General features: G+C 40.2%; 1 protein-coding gene across 2 annotated transcripts in view; it reads right to left on the bottom strand.

Annotated features, from left to right (window-relative positions):
- The window catches only part of tmem231 (transmembrane protein 231), a 38,499-nt gene extending 18,815 nt beyond the window's left edge, over positions 1-19,684 (bottom strand). Inside the window, exons 1-7 of one of the 2 annotated variants that reach the window (XM_026172628.1) lie at positions 19,269-19,684; positions 18,183-18,349; positions 16,888-17,016; positions 15,238-15,381; positions 14,470-14,551; positions 14,277-14,382; positions 11,357-11,926 (exon numbers count right to left, since the gene is read on the bottom strand). In XM_026172628.1, the coding sequence (XP_026028413.1) occupies positions 11,764-11,926; positions 14,277-14,382; positions 14,470-14,551; positions 15,238-15,381; positions 16,888-17,016; positions 18,183-18,349; positions 19,269-19,407 (930 nt within the window). In that variant the 5' untranslated portion in view covers positions 19,408-19,684 and the 3' untranslated portion in view covers positions 11,357-11,763. Of the gene's footprint in view, positions 1-11,356; positions 11,927-14,276; positions 14,383-14,469; positions 14,552-15,237; positions 15,382-16,887; positions 17,017-18,182; positions 18,350-19,268 lie in introns of those variants that run through there. The other variant, XM_026172627.1, reaches the window with a different exon arrangement.
- Positions 19,685-20,864: the final 1,180 nt, after the last annotated feature.

The raw sequence follows: 20,864 nt of genomic DNA, 5'->3' as shown, positions 1-20,864 counted from the left end.
TAAAAGTTAAAACATACAGAAATTTAAGAATAGGCAATTTTAAACAGATGAGTTTTGAGGGTGGACTTAAAAAGAGAGAATGAACTAATATTTCTGAGGTCCGGGGGTAGGGAATTCCAAAGTCGAGGGGCAGAGCAGCTAAAGGCCCTCCCTCCCATTGTGATCAGACGAGCAGAGGGAACAGAGAGAGAAAGAGAAGATGAAGATCTGAGGCAGCGGGATGGGAGCTTCATCTGTAATAAGTCAGAGAGGTACGGTGGAGAGAGAGAATGAATAGCCTTGAATGTATACAGAATTATTTTAAAATGGATGCGAAATTTGACCGGGAGCCAGTGAAGTTGCTTCAGGATTGGGGAGATGTGGTGGGTAGAAGAAGTCCTAGTAATAATACGGGCAGCAGAGTTCTGGACACGTTGGAGCTTGTTGATAGATTTTTGTGTAAGGCCAAATAGTAATGAGTTGCAGTAGTCAATTCTAGAGATAACAAGATTATGGATGAGAATGGCAGTGGCGTGAGGTGTGAGGAAGGGGCGGAGGCGATTAATGTTACGGAGTTGGAAATATGCTGCACGTGTAATATTATTGATATGTGAGTTAAAGGATAATGTGCTATCGAGAATGACACCCAAGCTTTTCACAGAGGGAGAGATAGGGACCAGCGAGTTATTGATGGTGAGAGAGAAATTGTTAATTCTGGATAGCAGTCGTTTAGTGCCAACCAGAAGAAGTTCCGATTTATTGCTGTTGAGTTTAAGAAAGTTGGAGGAGAACCAAGAATTAAGTTCAGCTAGACAGAGGATGAGGGAGGGTGGAGGAAGAGTAGAGTCAGGTTTGGTAGAGAGATAGAGCTGGGTGTCATCGGCGTAGCAGTGGAACTGAATATTATATTTACGAAAAATATGTCCGAGTGGAAGAAGGTAGATGATGAAAAGAAGGGGCCCGAGGACAGATCCCTGGGGCACCCCAGTGGATAAAGGAGAAAGCTGAGAAGTGAAGGATTTTAATTGAATGAACTGAGTGCGGTCAGATAGGTATGATTTAAACCAGGCTAGTGGAGTGTGAGAGAGACCAATAGAAGCTAATCTGCTAAGGAGAATGGGATGAGAGATGGTGTCAAAAGCTGCACTCAGATCAAGAAGGATAAGGATGGAGAGGAGACCAGAATCAGCTGCTACAAGAAGGTCGTTTGTTATTTTTATAAGAGCAGTTTCAGTGCTATGTAGAGGACGAAAGCCAGACTGGAACTGTTCGTAAAGGTTATTATCAGTTAGGTGAAGATGGACTTGTGAAGCAACTATTCTTTCAAGGATTTTTGAGAGAAATGGTAGATTGGAGATAGGACGAAAATTATTAAAGTTGTTGGGATCTAGACCAGTTTTTTTCAGAATTGGGGTAATAGCAGCAACTTTGAAGGAAGCAGGAACAGTTCCAGTGGTGAGTGAAGAGTGAATAATAGCAGATATGAGGGGAAGGAGAGGGAGTAAGCAGGCTTTGACGAGGACAGTGGGGATAGGATCGAGCTGGCAGGTAGAAGGCTTTGATTTATGGATGAGATCAGCAATATCAGCTAAGGATGGAAGTTGAAAAAAAGAGAGGAAGTGAGAAGGGGGAGAAGTTAGGACAGAGAAGCTACATTGAGCATTAGGGTCCAGGTCTAAGTGTATTTTATGAATTTTATCAATAAAGAATAGCATTAGAGCATCACAGAAGTTAGATGAATAGAGATGAGCAGGGAGAGAATCAGGTGGCCTGTTAAAAGAGTTGAATAGTGAGAAAAGGGTCTTGGTAGAGTTCTCACTTGAGCAGACAATAGCAGAGTAATAAGCAGATTTGGTTTGACTAATACATTCCTGGTAAAACAGAACGTGGTTATTAAACATATCCTTATGAATAGTAAGGCCAGTTTTCTTATAGAGACGTTCAAGCTGTCGGCCTTTAGCTTTCAGTAGCCGGAGTTCAGGGGTGTACCAGGGTGCAGAGCGAGAAAAAAGTACAGTTCTGGTTTTTTGTGGAGCCAGGGAATTTAAAATACTACTAAGGCTATGATTATAAAAAAGTACCAGGTCCTCTTGAATAGCTAAGTTGTTAGAAGACAAGCAGCTAGAAAAAGCAGAGGAAAGGATATCAAGATTTATATTCTTGATATTCCGGAAAGAGATAATACGGGGATTGTTAATTACAGAGAGGGTCATGTGAACATTAAAGGAGAGAAGTAGATGGTCCGAAATTAGCAGTTCGTCAGCTCTACAGATGGAGGGGGTAAGTCCAGAACAGCAGACTAGGTCCAAAGTGTGGCCCTTAATGTGGGTAGGGAAGTTTATGTATTGTTTAAGGCTGAAGCTATCAAGGCAGGATAGAAGGTCCTTGGTAAGGGGATGGTCGCAGTTATCCACGTGAACGTTAAAGTCACCCAGCAATATTATATTAGGGGAGACAGTAGCTAGATTGGTCAGCAGATCGGCAAAGTCACTGATAAAAACAGAATTAAATTTTGGGGGGCGGTAGATGACAGCTATTACAGTTGGGGTAGGTCCTGAAAGTTGACAGACAACAGATTCAAAGGAGCTGTACGTAGGGGCGGACAGCGGCGAGACTTTCCAGTTCTCGCGATAGATTATCGCGAGGCCACCACCACGGCCGGACTCGCGAGGTTGGCAGGTGTAAACAAACCCCGGGGGGGTGGAGTCGTTGAGTTGCGAAAAGTCATTGGGCTGTTGCCATGTCTCAGTCAAGCAGAAAAAGTCAAACTTACGGTCTGTTAGGAGATCCTGGATGAGATGTCCTTTGTTCGTAAGCGAACGGATATTAAGCAGGCCAAAGTTGACAGAAATACTGTCGGACTGGATGAGAGTGTTAGCCGACCTAGGCAGACTAGTCAGAACATTGTGGTCAATAGACCTGCAGGGGTTCCGTTGAGAGCGACCAGAGGTGGACCAGAAGGACTGAATTGGTTTGGAATTATCCTGATGGAAATACCGACGGGAGCCTCGATGTACGTACTTTCGACGAGGGAGGAAGGCAATGTCCGTGTGGAAATGAAGAGCAGCCAACGGCAGAGCAGCTAAAGAGAAGCGGAGCCGGAGGAGCTCATCAGCTGTATATTGATGAAGTCCAGTGCCGAGTCGGTAGATCGATGACATAAGGATCCAGACCCACACTGAGAGTACATAGATCCTGAAAGGCCACATCATGGACAGGAACAGCCGGGTAGGGACACCGGTGGGCCTTAGAAACAGGAGTAGGACAAAAGTCCAGAAGTCCAGAGTTCAGTAGCGTTAGCGATAGTGGTGAGTGGCGGCCGGTGAGTAGCGGCAGCCAGTCGCGCCAGCGTTCACTCAACCGGAAGTGCAGATGATTATTGGGGTATACCTGATAAGAAATACTGTTCGCAGAAAGTCATCGCCTTATTTGTCTGATAAGAAGAGAACAGAACATACTGGAGTTTTCTGCCCCATCTCAGCAGGAGCAGATAAACAGGGAGCCAAGGTCGTAGCTTAGGCACTTTGTGAGAGAAAGCATGTGAATGTTTAGGCTTTTATTATTAGGTGGGGGCCACTAGATGCTATAAGAGGTTGATCAATGCTCCACCATTTTGAGATCTGATGCTGTCTGCGTACAGTGTCCATCTCCCACGCGTGTGACCATTAAAATCATTGTTTGACTTAACCCGGCCGGACCAGTGTTGTTCTTTTGGCTTTTCCTCTTGTATCCATCCCCAATATTTGAATCCGTAACAAGGTACATAGATTTTACAGGTTCGGATCACTGAGCTTTTGTGAATTCTTTGCGTGTCCAGTAAAGAAGTCACTGATTCTGTGCTTTATCTTAAGCTACAGTTTCTGAATCACTTTTAATGTATACTGTACCATTGCTACTTGGTGGGGTAAAGTTATGTTTCACATATTGTTTTGATTGCCCAGATTGTGATAATATCGTGTAAAACAACAAATGAATACTAGAAAATACTGTGCATTGTTTTTCTGGAAGCATGGAAAACACTGAGGACAGTACACAGGTTGCTGGCAAATGAATGCCAGTATGTTATTGCCAACCCAAAGTATTTACATTACTGTAAATACATTTGCAGTAAAAATATCCTGCCTCACTTGAATTTACATGAAAGTTGCTGTAACTGGAATTTACAGTAATTTGCTGTGAGTCTGCATAGAAGTTTGCAACTCTGCCTGCCACACACAACTTAACATGACATATATGTCTCTTAACTTGGACATAATAGTAATTCAACATGTAGAGCTATGTTAATATTTACTACAGCAATATAGCTGACTTGTCATTAGCTAATCTGAAACCGGCTGGGGTTATTTTAAACCCTGGCAGTTTGTGATGTCTGGTTTGCATTATTGTGCCAAACATATTTGCTTTTCCAAGATGAGCTCCATAAATTGTCTATATGCTTCTCTTGTTTGTGTTTTTCTTTTATCTGTTTATTTATTCATGTCCATCATTATTTCTATAAATAGCCTAAGGAGTTTGGAATGAAGGTGACTAGACTTTAAGTTGCTAATAATTTAGGGGTTCAACAATTTAAAAATTCTGTTACCTGTGTGGGCATTTCTGAGTTCAGTTGCCAGCAGTGTTGGTCAAGTTACTTGAAAAAAGTAACCAGTAACTAATTACTGATTACTTCCCCCAAAAAGTAATCCCATTACTTTACTGATTACTTATTTTCAAAAGTAATTAATTACTTAGTTACTTAGTTACTTTTTAAAAACACGATTTACAACCTGAATAGGTGATAAAGCGATAGATCTTTCAGCCCAATTCTACTTTTTCTACGTAATCCATCATACAAAATGTAATCAAATGGAAAAGTCTCTTTTTAAAACTTGTTTTATTAGTTTTAATCTTTTAACTTTATGCATCAAGCAAAAATGTAATTATATGCAACATTCTCTGACTGGAAGAAATTAGTTTAACATTTAAACCTATTTTCTGCACATTCCAGCACATAAAATAATTTTTTTTTGTGTTTACACTCAGTCTTTCAAACAGATGCAAGTAAAACACAGCAGAAAATAAATAAAATCAAATACTAGCAGTCCTGTTGCTCTATTTTCACCTGTAAAGCAGGAGTGGGGTAGGCGGAGGTTTACCCTGGTGCAGGTGTGCCGCGGTCAGTGGAAGAATCCGCGAGTTTCTCTGTGAGTTTCCCATTACGTCATAGCTACTCGGTGCTTGCTCGGAGGTTTAGGGTTTCTTTCGCTGTAAAAAGAAGTTTTCTTCCCACGCACAGCGGACGCTAATGTTTTTGTCACTTTTTATGGAATCAAACTCAAAGTAAGGTCAGTACTTCCACGCTTTAAACGCTGCACGCTCATACTCTCTCTGCACTCAATATATTATTCACTGTTGATCTGCACACAGCTGTTGTCACGAACGTGGCACTTGCTAACTTCATTGTCATGAGACATTCTCGCAAAAATTCACGGTTTTAGTAACGCAGTAACGCAGCGTTCCTACGGGAAAGTAACGGTAATCTAATTACTGTTTTTGCAATAGTAATCCCTTACTTTACTCGTTACTCGAAAAAGTAATCGGATAACGCGTTACTGCCCATCTCTGGTTGCCAGGGATTAAATCTTTTCTCTATGCTGTTCATCATTTGCTGATATTTAAGAAATCTACTGTTGGTGAGCCTATATTTTGATATGCATTCTTGGATTTATTTATTTTTTTAATTGTCATGAGTAACATGTTCCAGATTTTTTATTCGTTTTTATGAAATGATGGAAAATTCTGTGTTTTCTTTTTCGGGCAAACTATCTGGATTGTCCCACACCTCCAGACTCACAAACCAACCTCTTCTTCCCCTGGGCTTGTGTAGAACTACTAGTAGAATTTTCCAGTCACCCTATGAGCTATGAGCATGTTCATGTGAAAAGAATATTATTGGCAAGATCTAGGTCAAAGTTACCATGGCAGAGAGTAAAGTACCTTTGGAACACTGAAAACCAGGGTTTAACCTAAATTAACCTCACTAAGTCCATATCCTGCTCGCAAATACAGGTCTCTGGTGTGCTTTTTTGCAGCACAGAGTTAGCTGTATACAATACAGCAATATTTCCATTGCAATAAGAATCCATTAACAGGATTCATGCTTACATAACCTTTCAGAAACCCTGAGAAGACAGAAATGTTTGCAAATGGAAGTCAACCAAGTCGATCATAATCATTATGCTAAACCAACACTGCACACATGTGTGAACAGGAATACAATATTTAAAAAATAAAACCAAAACAAATATGCCTGCATTTTTGTTTTTTTGTTTGTTTGCTTTCTAAATTGAGCTTACCTTCAAACCCTGCCTGTTGCCAACCAACCAGGTAGATTCTTCAGATTTGGTACTTTAGTACATTTTCAGCTCATTACTCCCTTTCAACAAAAACTGTCTAAAACCGATTGTTTAAAGCAGTCTGGTGGTTATGTTTAACATGAACATCCACCACTTTAACAGCATAAATAATGACAAAAATCACCAAGACAGAAAGTGAAAATCATAGCAAATTTGCACATTTCAAATGATTTTGATTTTTAATTCCCCACTTCCTCCTTTTAATAATGAAAATAACTTGCTTGGTACCTTAATGGCACCAATGTTGCCTCACTGCACAGGCTGCACTTCCAGGCTGGGGACCTTTATGACTCTGCACATTCTCCCTGTGCATGCATGAATTTTCTCCAGGTTCTCATTCTTCCTCCCAGAGACATGTGTGTTGGTTAGGTCAGTTGGCTGCTTTATACTGGCCTTAGGAGTGAATGGTTGTCTGTTTCTCTTTGCAAGCCCTGCAGCACACTGGCAACCGGTCATAGGCCTCTCACGCTATGCCAGCTGTCACAGTGTCTTCCTTTCTTGTGGCATTTAGTGAAGCAGAAGTTCTTACTTTGCTGCTCTGACAAAAATGGTAATAACATAAAAATAATTTTAAAAAAAAAAAGCAAAAATGTGAAAAATAAGCAAAATTTGCCACATGTTCTCTTCTTGATTATAATAAAACTTTAATAGCTGGGAGTGTTTTCATAAAACTTTGAGATTATTTTGGCATTGTTTTCATTGGGATGAAGAATTAGAAATCTGTATGTTGATGCTCTGTCTCTAGAGCAAAATAAAGTGGAACTTGGGAAAAGCAATGAAACACTGAAAAAAGAGATGCAAACAAGGGATGCACCTGTTTCCTGTAAGACCCAGACTCATATCCTGTTTTCCTTCTCTCTGCAGCTGAAAGAAAAGCTTTTTGGTGACCAGTAAGAGCTGGATGGAGGCGGAGGAGGGACTTTGGGCAATGATGTGGAATTAGTTGTAACAGTTGCAATAAGGTGTTAAAAAGAGTGCTCTTTCATTCAAACAGGAGACTTCCAGTTTGAAGTGAGCCAGCACTGTTATTGGTTATATGGCTCTTTGTTACTTTGTCCCTGCATTCCCAAAAAACAATGGTCTACGACCCTGTTTTGTGAATGGACCTGTTGGCCCATCCTTAGTAATTTCAACATCTATTGGTGAGATTCCCACAAGATGCTGCATATACGCCCATGGAAACAGATTGCATTTAACAGGGTTGTAGAAACACTAAGCTACTGTTACTAATAAGATCACAATACTAACTTTATTTATGTTGACTCTTTATAAAAAGCAAAATAACAGATTGCAATATTGAAGCACAAAGCCAGAAATTACAGATTAAATTAAAGTTAAGGTAGAAACAAAACTTCTTAATTTCAGCTTCTCCCTTTAGGGGTCGCCATTCTGGACCATCTGCCTCTATCTCAATCTAGCGCTACGATCCTCCTCTCTCATACCAACCCTTACACATCCTCCTTCATTGCATCCATTAACCTGCTTTGGATTTTCCCGTTTTTTGTCTGACCTGGCAGCTCCATACTTAACATCATTTGCCCAATCAGCTATTCCTCTTCTGCACATGTGCAAACCATCCCAGCCTCACTTACTTTGTCTCCAAAGCATTCAACCTGAACTTTCCTTCTGATGTGCTCATTTCTAATCTCCCTCCTGATCACTCCCATCTTAACATCTTCAGCTCCACTCCTGTCTTTGTGTTAGTACCACTGTCTCCAAACCCTACCTCATACCAGCCTCACTACCACCTCTTCTGTTACAAATCACCCAACACTCTTCATCACCGCTTGCGTGCACTGTCTGTTGCTTTGGCTGGTCGATCCCAGGTATTTTAAATTTACCTTGTCCATCACCACTCCAAACAAGAAGATGCTCAGAGCCGATCCCTGATGTACTTCCACCCCGACCTTGAATCCATCTGTCACTCCTACTGCATGCCTCAACACTTGTGCGTTTTCTTCCTACAGGTCCGTCCTTACAGACTTCTCTGTCAGTCTTGACTTCCTCATGCAGCACCGCAGTTCCTCTCTTGGGACTCTACCCTATCTCTCCAAAGTTACTGCAGCTCTGCACGTCACCCTTGAACTTGAAATTGGATTTCTCTATTCTTCAGGAATCCTCTGACCAAAATTATGTTAATCAATCTGTTTAAAAGAAGCCATCTCTCCTAAAGATCTTCATATTTCACAGACATGCCATCTGAACCACCTTTCCACTCTTCATAGTGTAATATGTGAAATCTGCACTTCCTGACTCACTTTCCTCCATCCATCCTCCTCTCTTTCTCATTTTCATCATTCATTAGCTCCTCAGAGTACTCCTTCCATCTTCTCAGCACACTCTCTTCACTTGTTAGTACATTATGATCTCTATCCGAAACCACCCTAACTCAGTACACATCCTTTCCAGCTCAGTGTCTGTGCCTATAGTCCTTTCCTCAGTGCCCAGCCTCACATGCAATGCCCATAAGCCTTTATCCTTTGGCACCCTCTCTCTTTGCCGTACACCTACCCTCTCAGCATTCCTGCCAACTTTCTTCATCTCCTTGACTATCCCACTTTTCTTTGCTAACGTCTTCCTTTAAATATGTTCCTGTACTTTGTCAGTGCATAGAAAGTCACAAATCATCAGCATAATGAATGAAATAATAAAGAGCAAAAATTGTGAGGCTGTGAGGACAGCAGTCCACCTCTCTTAAGCTAAACAGGCATCCTAGTCAGAAAAACGCACCCATTTGATTTTTTTAAGGCTTTAAGTTAGGATCGTCAGGTATAATATTCCAGTCACATATTCTACTTTATGTTTGTGCTGTTGTGGTGATGCAAAAACATCCTTATAATAATGAATCTAATTGACTAATATGAAACATTAACCAAATATAGCAGCAGCGTGTCCTTTCTGTGTCTCTTGGGTAAAGTTTAGTTGATAATAAAACACCTTTTCTTTTCTTGTTTAAGAGCATGCAGCACGTTTATGATAAAGATAATGACATCAACAGGAAGTGAGCCAAGACTTATATGTTCAGATAATCTGACCTTGAGAACGAATAAAAGGTAGTACCCACAGAATGGTTAAGACATGATCTTTCTGAGATGAAGTTGCTGAGCTGCTTGGGTGTTACTAAATCGTTTCGTCCAGCACAAACTTTGACTGATTGGTTTAAATGAGCTAATGCTCTGATACAGGCACAGAACCACATAAACACACATGCACACATTAAAAAACTTCTCCCTGGTGGATGAGTCACAGGGAGGAAGAGAGTGCAGTACTGCAGCCTATACGCCCAAAGTCAAAATGAAGTAACTACAGAGCCTGCTAATAGTGTGAAAGATACAGTACTGTGCAAATGTCTCGAGCCACCCTTTGTTTCTGCATATTTTGTTCCCAATGGGCCAGATTTTCCTGTAATGTGTAAAAGTGTTCTTAAGTTAAGCATTCAGGAAATACTTTTTTAAATCCACTGAACACCGATCTGTAAATCATTCAACCATCAAAAGGCTCCTAGCTCAGTCTCTTGATGTGTGGAAACCAGTGTGGTTTCCAGTGTGTAGAAATCAGTGTGTGTAGAAACCAGTGTGGTTACTACACATAACAGACAACTTAGCAAAGAACCAATTTTAAATTGTATCTTTAGGCATTTTGTTACTAGCAGTGTATCTCAGAAAACATCATTTGTTGCCTTTTATTTAGTTAAATCTATGAAAAATGCCCAAAATAACAACAGTGTTTCTGCACCTGTATCATTAAAAGTTTTAAGGAACCCGGACAAGTGCACAAGGGTTATCTGAAAATGTTGTCCTTAAAAAAAATGGGGATAACAGACATCAGAGACAGAGGTAATCAGAGGTCAATTGATCCAATTCATCTACTGTTTACTGAAGCCTGATCAGGAATTCTCTCAATGCTGTCAAGAAGCCAAACTATCTATATAATTGGTTTAAAAAGTTGTCATACTAAATATTGACTTTCAAACTTAGATTTATACAGACTCTATTTTTGCCTTATAATCTGTATTTCCATGTATGTTTGCAGATGTATCAATAAATCGCTGCTCCAATTTCCCATTATCTTATCAACAAATAAAAAATGGGGGGTGTTTCATGAATTTTGCAATTAACAGTGAGAACTTGGTGACATATTAAAAGGCTTGAAAGTGAAGTTGGCCATTCTAAACCACTCTGCTCACAGTCTGCTGGCTGTCCATGTTGTACGCACACTGAATAAAAACATCTGCTGTTTGTGCAAAGCCCTGAATGGCCAAAAGGGGAGAGACACAGAGGAGCTTGGACTGCTACAAAAACATCGGTCAAGCCAACCAGCAACACACACACTGCTTCTCCTCCAAGCACCAAAGCTTAAAGGACGTGTAATAAAACATGAAATGCTTGTCACCTTTTTATTTCCAAGAGTAAATGTTAATGAGAAACTGGTTTTTGCACCACCAGGAATGCTTCCTAACACACAAAGAAAAATTCTTCTGTCCTAATCTTGAGGATTAGGGCTGTGACAACTCCAAGACAGGGAGAGAATCATCCTTCAGCCAGTTCGAGCTGTGTTGGCCATTTGCTCTGTCTAAATATTCTGATGATAGGATCGGTTAACCATTAATTCTTTTGAACCTCATGATTAACATTATCTCATTTTCTCACACTTAGTTCCTTCTGGTATTTCACATGCTAGGATTGCACATTTATGATCTCTGGTTACTTGCAGCCCTCCATTAGCTCGGTTGTTGTGAACTCCTTTGAAGTGCTTTCACACAGGAGATCATTAGCTCATTGGTTATTAACCCTATGATATAAAGTGTCTTAAGATAAATATTGTTGTGAGTTGGGGTTATGGCTTCGTGAAAAAGTCACAAAACATTAAAAAACAACAGGTTGCTTCAGAAAAAGTCTGAATACTTTAAAAAAAACAGGTTTTAGTTTTCATTTCTTAGGAAATCATCACACACATGTTATGGTTAAAGCAGACACACATAGTTAAAACTGTAAAAAATATTTATTATCCATTATGCCACAACACAAAAGACTGATTCTGCCACATACACTCACACAATAGCACAAACTCTTTTTGTTTTTTAAGTTCCTGCGTGCAACAAAAGACAGACTGATTCTGCTTTCTAACAAATATCAAAGCAGTTTTAAAATTGAATGTGCAGCATGGGTGCTGGTTGTACTGATGTTGCGAGGATGCTGCCTGGTCCTAATGTGTGAATGTGTTTCAGATCACCAAAACAGGTTTTCTGGACGATGATGGGGCAGCACTTACTGCTAACTGTAAACCTGAGTTAACACACGAGAGGCAACAGCAGAAAGAAGTTCAAAGAAGAACAAGGAAAAAGAAGATTGTGGGCAGGCTGCATAAGGAGGTTGAAGCACTACTACCATCATGACATGTGAGGTTTTCCCACTGGGACTGGGACAGTTGTCAGAACCTGGTTCTGGAAAACAAATCTCTGGATGCGTTCAAAGACCCAGAGGAAGATGAGGAGGATGCTGACATATTGAATCCAGGCAAATTTGATGGTTTCCCAGAAGCCGGGGCGATAGGTGGAGGGAGAAGTCAAGGCAGAAACAATGACAAAAATTAGACACCACACCCCAAAATCAGGGGTGTCAAACATTAGAATCAGAATCAGCCCAACAAAGACTCCAGTCTGGGCCTCTGGACTGCTTTGGCAGATGTGAATGCAACGGCACACATTTTTAATTTTTAACTGTATTTTGGCACGGTTTACAGCTTCTGCTACTACTAATGACCTTTTTTAAGGTCATTCACACTACACCAAATGAATTAAATAAAATACACAAACAATTAAATGACAGAAGTTTTTTTTCAGGATAATTACATGTTAGAACAATGAACTACCAGAACTTTTTCTTTTAACTTTTACACATCTGTTTCTCTACTGTGCAGAAAAATGACGTAAATGTAATGTTGTATTTGCACTTCTTATTCTTATATTAAGACATCTCCAGGATTAAATGTGCAGTTAAACCTCTGTACAGTGACAGAAAGGGGAGTCTAACACCTCTGGCCCACTTAACGTTGGAGCGTGGGCTGAGCGTGGGTTGGAGAGGGGCCGATGGCACGATATGGCAGCCTCGCTTCTGTCAGTCTGCCCCAGGGCAGCTGTGGCTACAACTGTAGCTGCCTCCACCAGTGTATGAATGTGAGAGTGAATGAATAGTGGTATTGTAAAGCACTTTGGGTGCCTTGAAAAGCGCTATATAAAATCCAGTCCATTATTATGTGGCCCACTGTATAATGTGACTGTATTATGTTACTATGCTGTTTCTTGTTTTATTGCTGCTGGCCTCTGTGAGCTACCAAACAGATTTTGTTGTATAACTACAATGACAAAAAAGTTCTTCAAGTCTTTAAGTCACTTAAGTCACTTTAATGATTTTAACATCCCTGCTCTAAATTTTCTGTACTCATGTTTTACAAGTTTCTTAATTTTACCTGACTTTTCTTTCACCCAAAACTTCATAGCAAAGTTTAGCATGTGAATAAGTAAAGCACTGAATGGGACAAAGAAAACGACATCCCAGTCTCCTGACATAAAATGTTAATATCATGCAAACGGAGCTGAATTACCAGCTAAATTAAAGCACTTAGTTAATTAAGCTACTGCATGTTATTCTAACTCACCACATTCATTTTACTTACTTTTTCTGATGCAGTGATTTTGCAGAATTATTTTACAGTGCTTTGAACAACAAAGCTATGTGACGCCTGATTGAGTAAAGATGAAATAATATTTGATTTTTCAGAGAATAAACATTCAGAGGTTTGCTGCTACAGCCTCCCTTTACCTTCCTAGTTTTATGCATGCACAGTACTGCTGTGGAAAACATGTCCAATAAAAGCCTACTTACATGAGATAAAATTTATCATAAACCTCTTTTTTATTATGAAATGTTTCTGGGCTTCTGGAGACATGGAGCTAACATATACTGACAGAAAGTTTACTTAAATTATTTATAATCATTTTTTACATTACGAGGTTTCACAAATGTCCAAATGAAGGATCACCCCAAATGAGTTCAAGGTTTTTATAGAGGTAGTGTTTGAGATCTCTCTTTATCGCTTCATGAATCAGAAAATACACAATGAAATCCATATTCTATAGCCAAAAAGGCCATACAAAGCATCACGATACAGGCAGGAATAAAACAGGAAACTCTGGTGTATGCAAATGACGTAGAAGAGTATGTCAGAGTGTAAGAAAATGACTGTTAAAGTTTTGTATTGGGAAATGACAGTAATTTACATACATGTGCATTACCAGAGGTGTAAAACAAGCACCTCAGTGTTTGTTCTGGACATTTCCTTTGTATTACCATCTCAAAAGCATGTCAGAGGACTGACAAGACTATATAAAATACCTCGGAAGCTCAAAATTGAACAGTCCATGAAAAAAACATGCTTTGTCTGCAGCGTCCCACCTTAAATAAACCTTATCCATAGAAAGTATTCAAAGATATATTTATTTGAAGGTTACTCTATGTGAAAACAAATGGTAAATGGTAAATGGCCTGCATTTGTATAGCGCTTTTCTAGTCCCTAAGGACCCCAAAGCGCTTCACACTACATTCAGTCATTCACCCATTCACACACACATTCACACACTGGCGATGGCAAGCTACATTGTAGCCACAGCTGCCCTGGGGCGCACTGACAGAGGCGAGGCTGCCGGACACTGGCGCCACCGGGCCCTCTGACCACCACCAGTAGGCAAACACGGGGTTAGTATCTTGCCCAAGGATATTTGGCATGCAGCCAGGAGGCAGCCTGGGATCGAACCACCGACCTTCTGATTAGTGGCTGACCTGCTCTGCCACCTGAGCTACAGCCACAAACATGTCCATTTTAATGTATTTATCAAAAGGATATCTGATTACCTCCACAGGGTAGCGGATTTCAGCTTTAAACTCAAAGGGAGCAGCAGCAGCTCGTCCTATAGTCCACACGGGGATTGGGCAGGACAGCACTGTGGTCACTGTGGCAGGAAAAAAAAAATACACACTTGCAAAATTTGACTAAATTTACATTAAACCGAACAAGAGCAGCGCCTTTGTCAACTCACAGTTTCTGTTCTGGTAGCTCCTGATTATATTCTCGAGGTCATACGCGCTCGCAAAAGGGCTGGAGCCATCGATCACCGACACCTTAGCATCAACGCGGAGGAAGAGAAAACAGCACATTAACGTATAATCATCCCCCATAGCATGTATTAACACTGACACAGCAAAGATGCATGGTGTACTGCAAATATATTTTTATACGGGGTTATTGCGATGGCTAAAATCACTAGCTGAATTACTCTGATATTGAAGTAAACTTTAGATTAATACTTCAGGAGTATTTTATGCAGATTTGTTTTGTTTTATGTGGAGTTACATTTGCTGTGGATGTCTAAGTCACACATATTCTAAAAAATGACACCATATGGATACAAATTTGGGCAGGTGCCTCTCTGACACCATCATGCATACACCCAGTTTAAAAGCGCGTTTAGTGGGCTGTTACAGTGGTAGTGAGTGCTTAACAAATACACGCCTTTACAGAAGACAGAAAAGATAAGAAGCTACTGTTCTGCTGTGAATGACCCTTCTTGTAAAGCAAGACACTTGGGATGTGGTTGGTGTGTTTAATTTAACATTAGCAAACATTGTTAGCAAACCAAACACATGCATACTACAATGACGCTAACCACTGAAGCACGAAGCTTTTGGATATCAGATCTTAAAAGTGCCTTTCTGCTCCGCTCCAGGCTCAGAATGTGGTAGCAAAGCACTCATCTACTCTAAAGGGTGTAGCGAGAGAAAAAGGTGGTGATCCCGTGTCCTCTTACATTATAAATATTGTAGAGCCCCCTGTGAGGCAAAGGCGTTCTCTGCTGCAGCCTCAGGTCTCCGCTGATGAACAGCTTAGCTCCGGGGACAGAAGAGGAGTGCTGCATGTATGCCAGACTCTGCATCACCACGGTGGACATCCGCTGGGAAAACAACAACAACAAATATTACGCTCTGCTTTAGCTGAACCACCAGCCGTAGACGGTCCTGAAGGCCCTACTTTGGTGCTGTCACACTGAAGGCCACATTTTATTATTTACAGCACTTTGAAATACCTGTTATTAAACAGGTAATATTTATTACCTGTCTGAAAAAATGTGTTTACACATGTAATAATTGGGGCCCAAACACTAAAAGTGTGAAGGTTATTGTATCTGCTTTGTTGTTTATCAATATTCAGGCAAATGAATCGCCTATTTGAGGCTCAAAAACTCGTGAAATTGTGCATACGCCTCAGTTCTGCTGAAAATTTACATAAAATCTACATATTTTACCGATTTAGCGTTTCAAAATGGCTCTAGAGCGCCACCGATGCTGGCTATTAAGAAGTACTACAGACACATAGCTGAGCTACATGAGTCAAATTTGGTAAACATGTATAACATGAGACAAACAAAAAGTCCCGGGGCCCATTGACCTAAACCTAACAGGAAGTCAGCCATTTTTAATTTAAAGTGGAATTTTGCGGCAATTTCGTCCATTTTCAGGCCTCGTACGTTAGCTAACTCCTCCTAGGGTTTTTATCAGATCTACATGAGCTTTGGTGAGTACAATCTAAAGGCTTCGGTGATGTTAAATTGCAAAGCTTTTGAATTTTCACGAAAAGGCGTGGTCCTGGCGGCACGCTAATTTTCACTCATTCGCCACAGGACACGACATTGTCAAATCTCAGCTAAACATCGTCCAGTATGTCCCAAACTTCACAGCTTCGATGCGAGTCTAGAGACATCTGTGTGCCAATATTAGGTCACACTTATGGCGCCACCTAGTGGAGACAGGAAATACACAGTAGGTTATTTCCCGTCTTCACTTGTGGTTCAACGTCTGATATGCTTCAGAGATCTTTAGATGGTATTCTCCATCGCCACCTAGTGGGCATAGGTGTCCAGCATGGACACCTATGCCCGCAGCGCACCTGGATATACGCCAGGGTGCGGGGGCCCTCTCGTCGCTGCTTGCAGCTTTAATTCTATTTTTAGCAGGCAGAGTGAGAGAAATATTGACATTTAAAACTGCTTAAAAGGCTTTTAAAAAATCCCCAAAGCTACTAAAACTGATAAAAATCACGTGGTGATCTGTGCCTCTTAGCTCCAGCCCCACCATTACCTCACAAGTTTTATCACGTTTCATAACATTAGTTTCATAAGTGAAAGAAATAAACTTTTTATGGCTCCTTCTCAGGTTTAAAGTTAGTAGAAAGCCTTGTCTGATGAAAAGGTGTTTCCTACGGAGGAAAGGTCAAACCTAAACTATCTAAAGTCAGTAACGTGGACCTCTTGGCCATCTTATTGCTGTTGGTGCCTTTTTGGAGCATCTTTAGTGGTGAACCATGTTATTTATGGCCCAATGTGCAACCTTTAATTTGCACTAACTAGCTTAACAGATTCATGGAGTGTCTGTGCGAGTGGGTAATGCTGTGGGATACATACAAAGAGCTGGTAGCTGAAGGTGAGCAGCAGCTGAATGCTGTACACCTGCTCATTGGGTTTCAGAGGAAGCTGCAGCTGAAAGACCAGGAGGTCCAGTTTCCCATCCTGGTTCTGGTCCTCTTCTCTCACCTGCAAAGTGCAGTCACAGAAGAACAAAGCAGACTCTACTGTTATTAAAAGTAAAAAAAATCATATCTGTCCACTGTTCAGTACAAACATGATGTTTATTATGCAGGAACGGACACTTTTTTAAACCAGGGCTCGCTACTTAATACGTTTTCCAGCTTTTCAATGACAGTAAACTCAAACTGCTCACTGAGCAACTGGACTACGAGGAAAAATAACATAATTGACATTTCTAATGTATTACACACAGTGAAATCATTAATTATTGTATGAAATAAGAAAATTAAAGTAATTGCCATGTGAGGCCTTTCGGTACTTTTGTGATGGTACAATGCAGACTTACCTAATGTTTTTGTACATTTATTACAAGTTCGTATTGGAGCTGAAAAATATTAAACCAATACATAAATGCCAAAATCTGCAGCTATTCTATACTGACTGATTTTGTGAGGCATTTTTGTATCAACGTGGGGACACCAAATATTGATATTGTATTAAATAAATTTAATAATCACTAAAAACAAGAACAAGAAGCTGCATCTCATGCACCACCATCCTGAGATAAACGAGCAAAATTTACATTTAACTGGCCCACCTGAAAAACATTGCTTCACTGGACATACTCGCCTTAACAAAGCTGCCTCCTAATTCAAAGCAAGCTAACGGCTCAGCCACATAAACGAAATTCAACAGCAACCTTGTGACATTGACAAAAACTCCCCACAGCACTAAATGGGAGTCTATGGAGACTCCCTTACTCTTTGAGAAGGCCCCAAAAGGGAATCAGGGGAACTGCATGTTCATTTCTCAGCCCCATAAGTTGCTGCTTGGGTCCTACTGATGAAAAACACTGATGCACTCACTAACAGCTACTTTGGTCACAAGCACCATTCACAAATACACAGAATGAGCACGAAAATGAAGCTTACACCACGGCCAAGTTTCTTACTTCTAAATTCTGATTTCAGCATAAACTCTAATCACCTGTCTAATCTCATCTAATCCAATCCAGTCATCTGCTCAAAAAACTCAACTGTGAACACAGTGCTTTAGTTCATTACTTAAATATCATGTCTTCTATTAAAACAGGATCGATTCTGCTGTAGTTTGTTACCAGAGAACATAAGCACCGTGCTGATTTGAGTGGCGTGTTGTGAACACATTCTTACAGTGACAGCAGGAATCCGGAGGTTGGCTCCTAGCATGTTGTTAAGTTGGGGGAAGGTGCTCCAGGCGACATATTCTCCCCTAGTACTGGTTGCTGCAACAAGCAGAGTCTGATACTGGAATCTCACAACTGGCTGTTCCTCATAAGTGCTCCTTTTTATCCAAAAACCTAAAATTAAAAACAAGTTTGAGAACAAGGAGCATGTATTTGTACCACTCAAACTGTTCAGTTTTCTACAACTACTTACTTGGTGTAATTACAGACATATGCAAAATAAATCAGACTAGCACCTATTTGAAATAAATAAATAAATAAATGAATTGCTGGACCACTCCTTGGAGGTCAAGAGACTGGAGTTGAGATTTTTGTGTGGGGAAATCCCAGTAAATTCCGGTAAATCAGCAGTTTCTGAAAGACCCAAAACAGCTGGTCTGGCTCCAACAACCATGCTGTATTCAAAGTCAGTGAAAATAATACTAAAATACATTTCTTAAATTATCCTCATTTAGAAAACAGAAGCAGCTTGATGATGTCACTGAAGGCTTCTGTTTTCAACTCTGTTGTCATTTTACACATGGACACCACCAACCACTTGTTTATCAGTTGTAATAATAAACGTGAAAATAATTACTGCCAATCAAACAACCACGTACAATGCTTTCTATGTGTTTTCTGTTTAAAGCAGACATGAATTAAGCGTTTTAACATGTTTCACAGTCATACGAGAGCAATAAGAGAAACAGGGAGCCTGTGATTCCTGACAGAGATAAATGAAGTCTGATAGTGCAAAATGAATCTTAATAGGTGTATAAAAGCTTCAATCGGGAGTTTTATAAATGTAATTTAAAACTTCATGGCTTGTCCCATGCTTTGATACCTAGCAGACTTGGGAGAATAGAGGAAGTGCCACTGGATTTTGCCTTACCAGCAAAATCTATCTATGAAAATTCCATGGCGTGGCGCAACCCGGGTGTTTTTCCATGAGTGACGTGCAAACAAATATTTTGCTTCTATTAGCGTGGCATGTGTTGCTGTTAAAGGGTGTAGTTTTTAGAGCGCATGTAGAGTTTCTGGACCGTAAATGTACCTTGGCTCCTGTAAGCAACCAGCAGAGGCGGGATGTAGGTGAGGCACAGAACCACAACCAGGAACAGCGTGGCTTTCGTGCACACGCTCGTTTTGTACCGAATCAAAGCCGGGTGAGAGTACACCTCATAGAAAGCCATAAGTGTGCTGGAGGTATAAACAGCTCAGTCTTCCAGATAGCAAAGATGCTAAACCGACGGAAAGCCCTCGGAGGATCAGCGTGGGCAAACCGACAATAAAATGCTAAGCAACCACAAATTATCCCTTAGTCATCTAACCGCTTCCGTAATGAAGTGAGTCTAGTAGGGCACTGGTCAAAAACACAGCGAATTAACATGCTATTTATGTTAGCACCAAGTACCGCGCCATGTTCCTTCCTAGCTTAGCGTCTGGCGGTTACCATGGCTGCCAGTGTTCGCGTTTGTGCTGCATTCACGCGATACCAGCACGGTGAGGAGCACATACACACACACACACACACACACACACACACACACACACACACACACACACACACACACACACACACACACACACACACACACACAAAACGTGTACAGAAGCAGAAACGCATTACAGGCAGGGATTCTATATTTTTGTGGTTATTGTGCATTTATTTCTTGTAATTTTGACTTTTGAATAATTTCATCACCGTTTTCATCAGTTTGCTTCGCTTTGCGGCCCTTTTTGTGTCTGTTTCAAGTTGTTTGCGGGTTTTTTTTTTCAATCTTTTTGAGGATAGGGGGGTCTCTGATTATTTTTTAGTTTCTCTTTGAGGAGGTTTTGTGTCTCTTACTTTGTGTCTTTTTGCATCTCGTCAATTTGCACCCGTTTCAGGCCACTTCCTGTATTTGCCTATGTTTTCAGTTGGGTATGTCTGCAAACACGTGTCTGTTGGGTTTTTTCTATCACTTTCTGTTCATTTTGCATTTTCCCTTTACATGCCAATCTAAATATTCTTTATTTTTCACTATGCAGTCACATAATGAAATTCTGTGTGGTAGTTTTCATCTTAAAATAAGATATTAATTGCTACATAATATATAATTGTACACAATAGAAAATAAATCATCATTAAAGATAATTTTGTGTTTGTTATTATTATTATTATTATTATTATTATTATTATTATTATTATTATTATTATTATTATTATGGATGGTTGGATGGGTTCATTATGCATTAACACCGATGTCAAATTCATTTTACATTGTGGCCCACATGCAGACCACTTTGATCTTAAGTGGGCCAGATGAGTGAAACTCTGCTTATTGTCATTGACCAGAGGTTTAACTGCACATTTACAGTCCAAATCGGTTTTTCTACATGATAACGTTTTTGTACTGTAGTTAGTGAAAAAGTAACACCAGCCTTAATGATTCTGGGCTTATGTTGTAAAAAAAAAAATACATGTGTAAAATTAGAGAAGCAATTCTGCTATCTCATTGCCCAGACTGTTCTGTAATTATATAACAGAAAGTTTTAGTTGTTAATTTTTTTTTTAATTTTTTGTCTGTGGACTTTTTGCAAATCAATAAATTGCTCTAGTAGAGCATCATTTAATTGCTTATTTGTTACTTAATTACTTTGTTATGAA

This window comes from Astatotilapia calliptera, chromosome 7 (genome assembly GCF_900246225.1).
Source record: "Astatotilapia calliptera chromosome 7, fAstCal1.2, whole genome shotgun sequence".
Classification (NCBI taxonomy): Eukaryota; Metazoa; Chordata; class Actinopteri; order Cichliformes; family Cichlidae; genus Astatotilapia; species Astatotilapia calliptera.
This window is presented reverse-complemented; position numbering and strand designations above follow the sequence as displayed.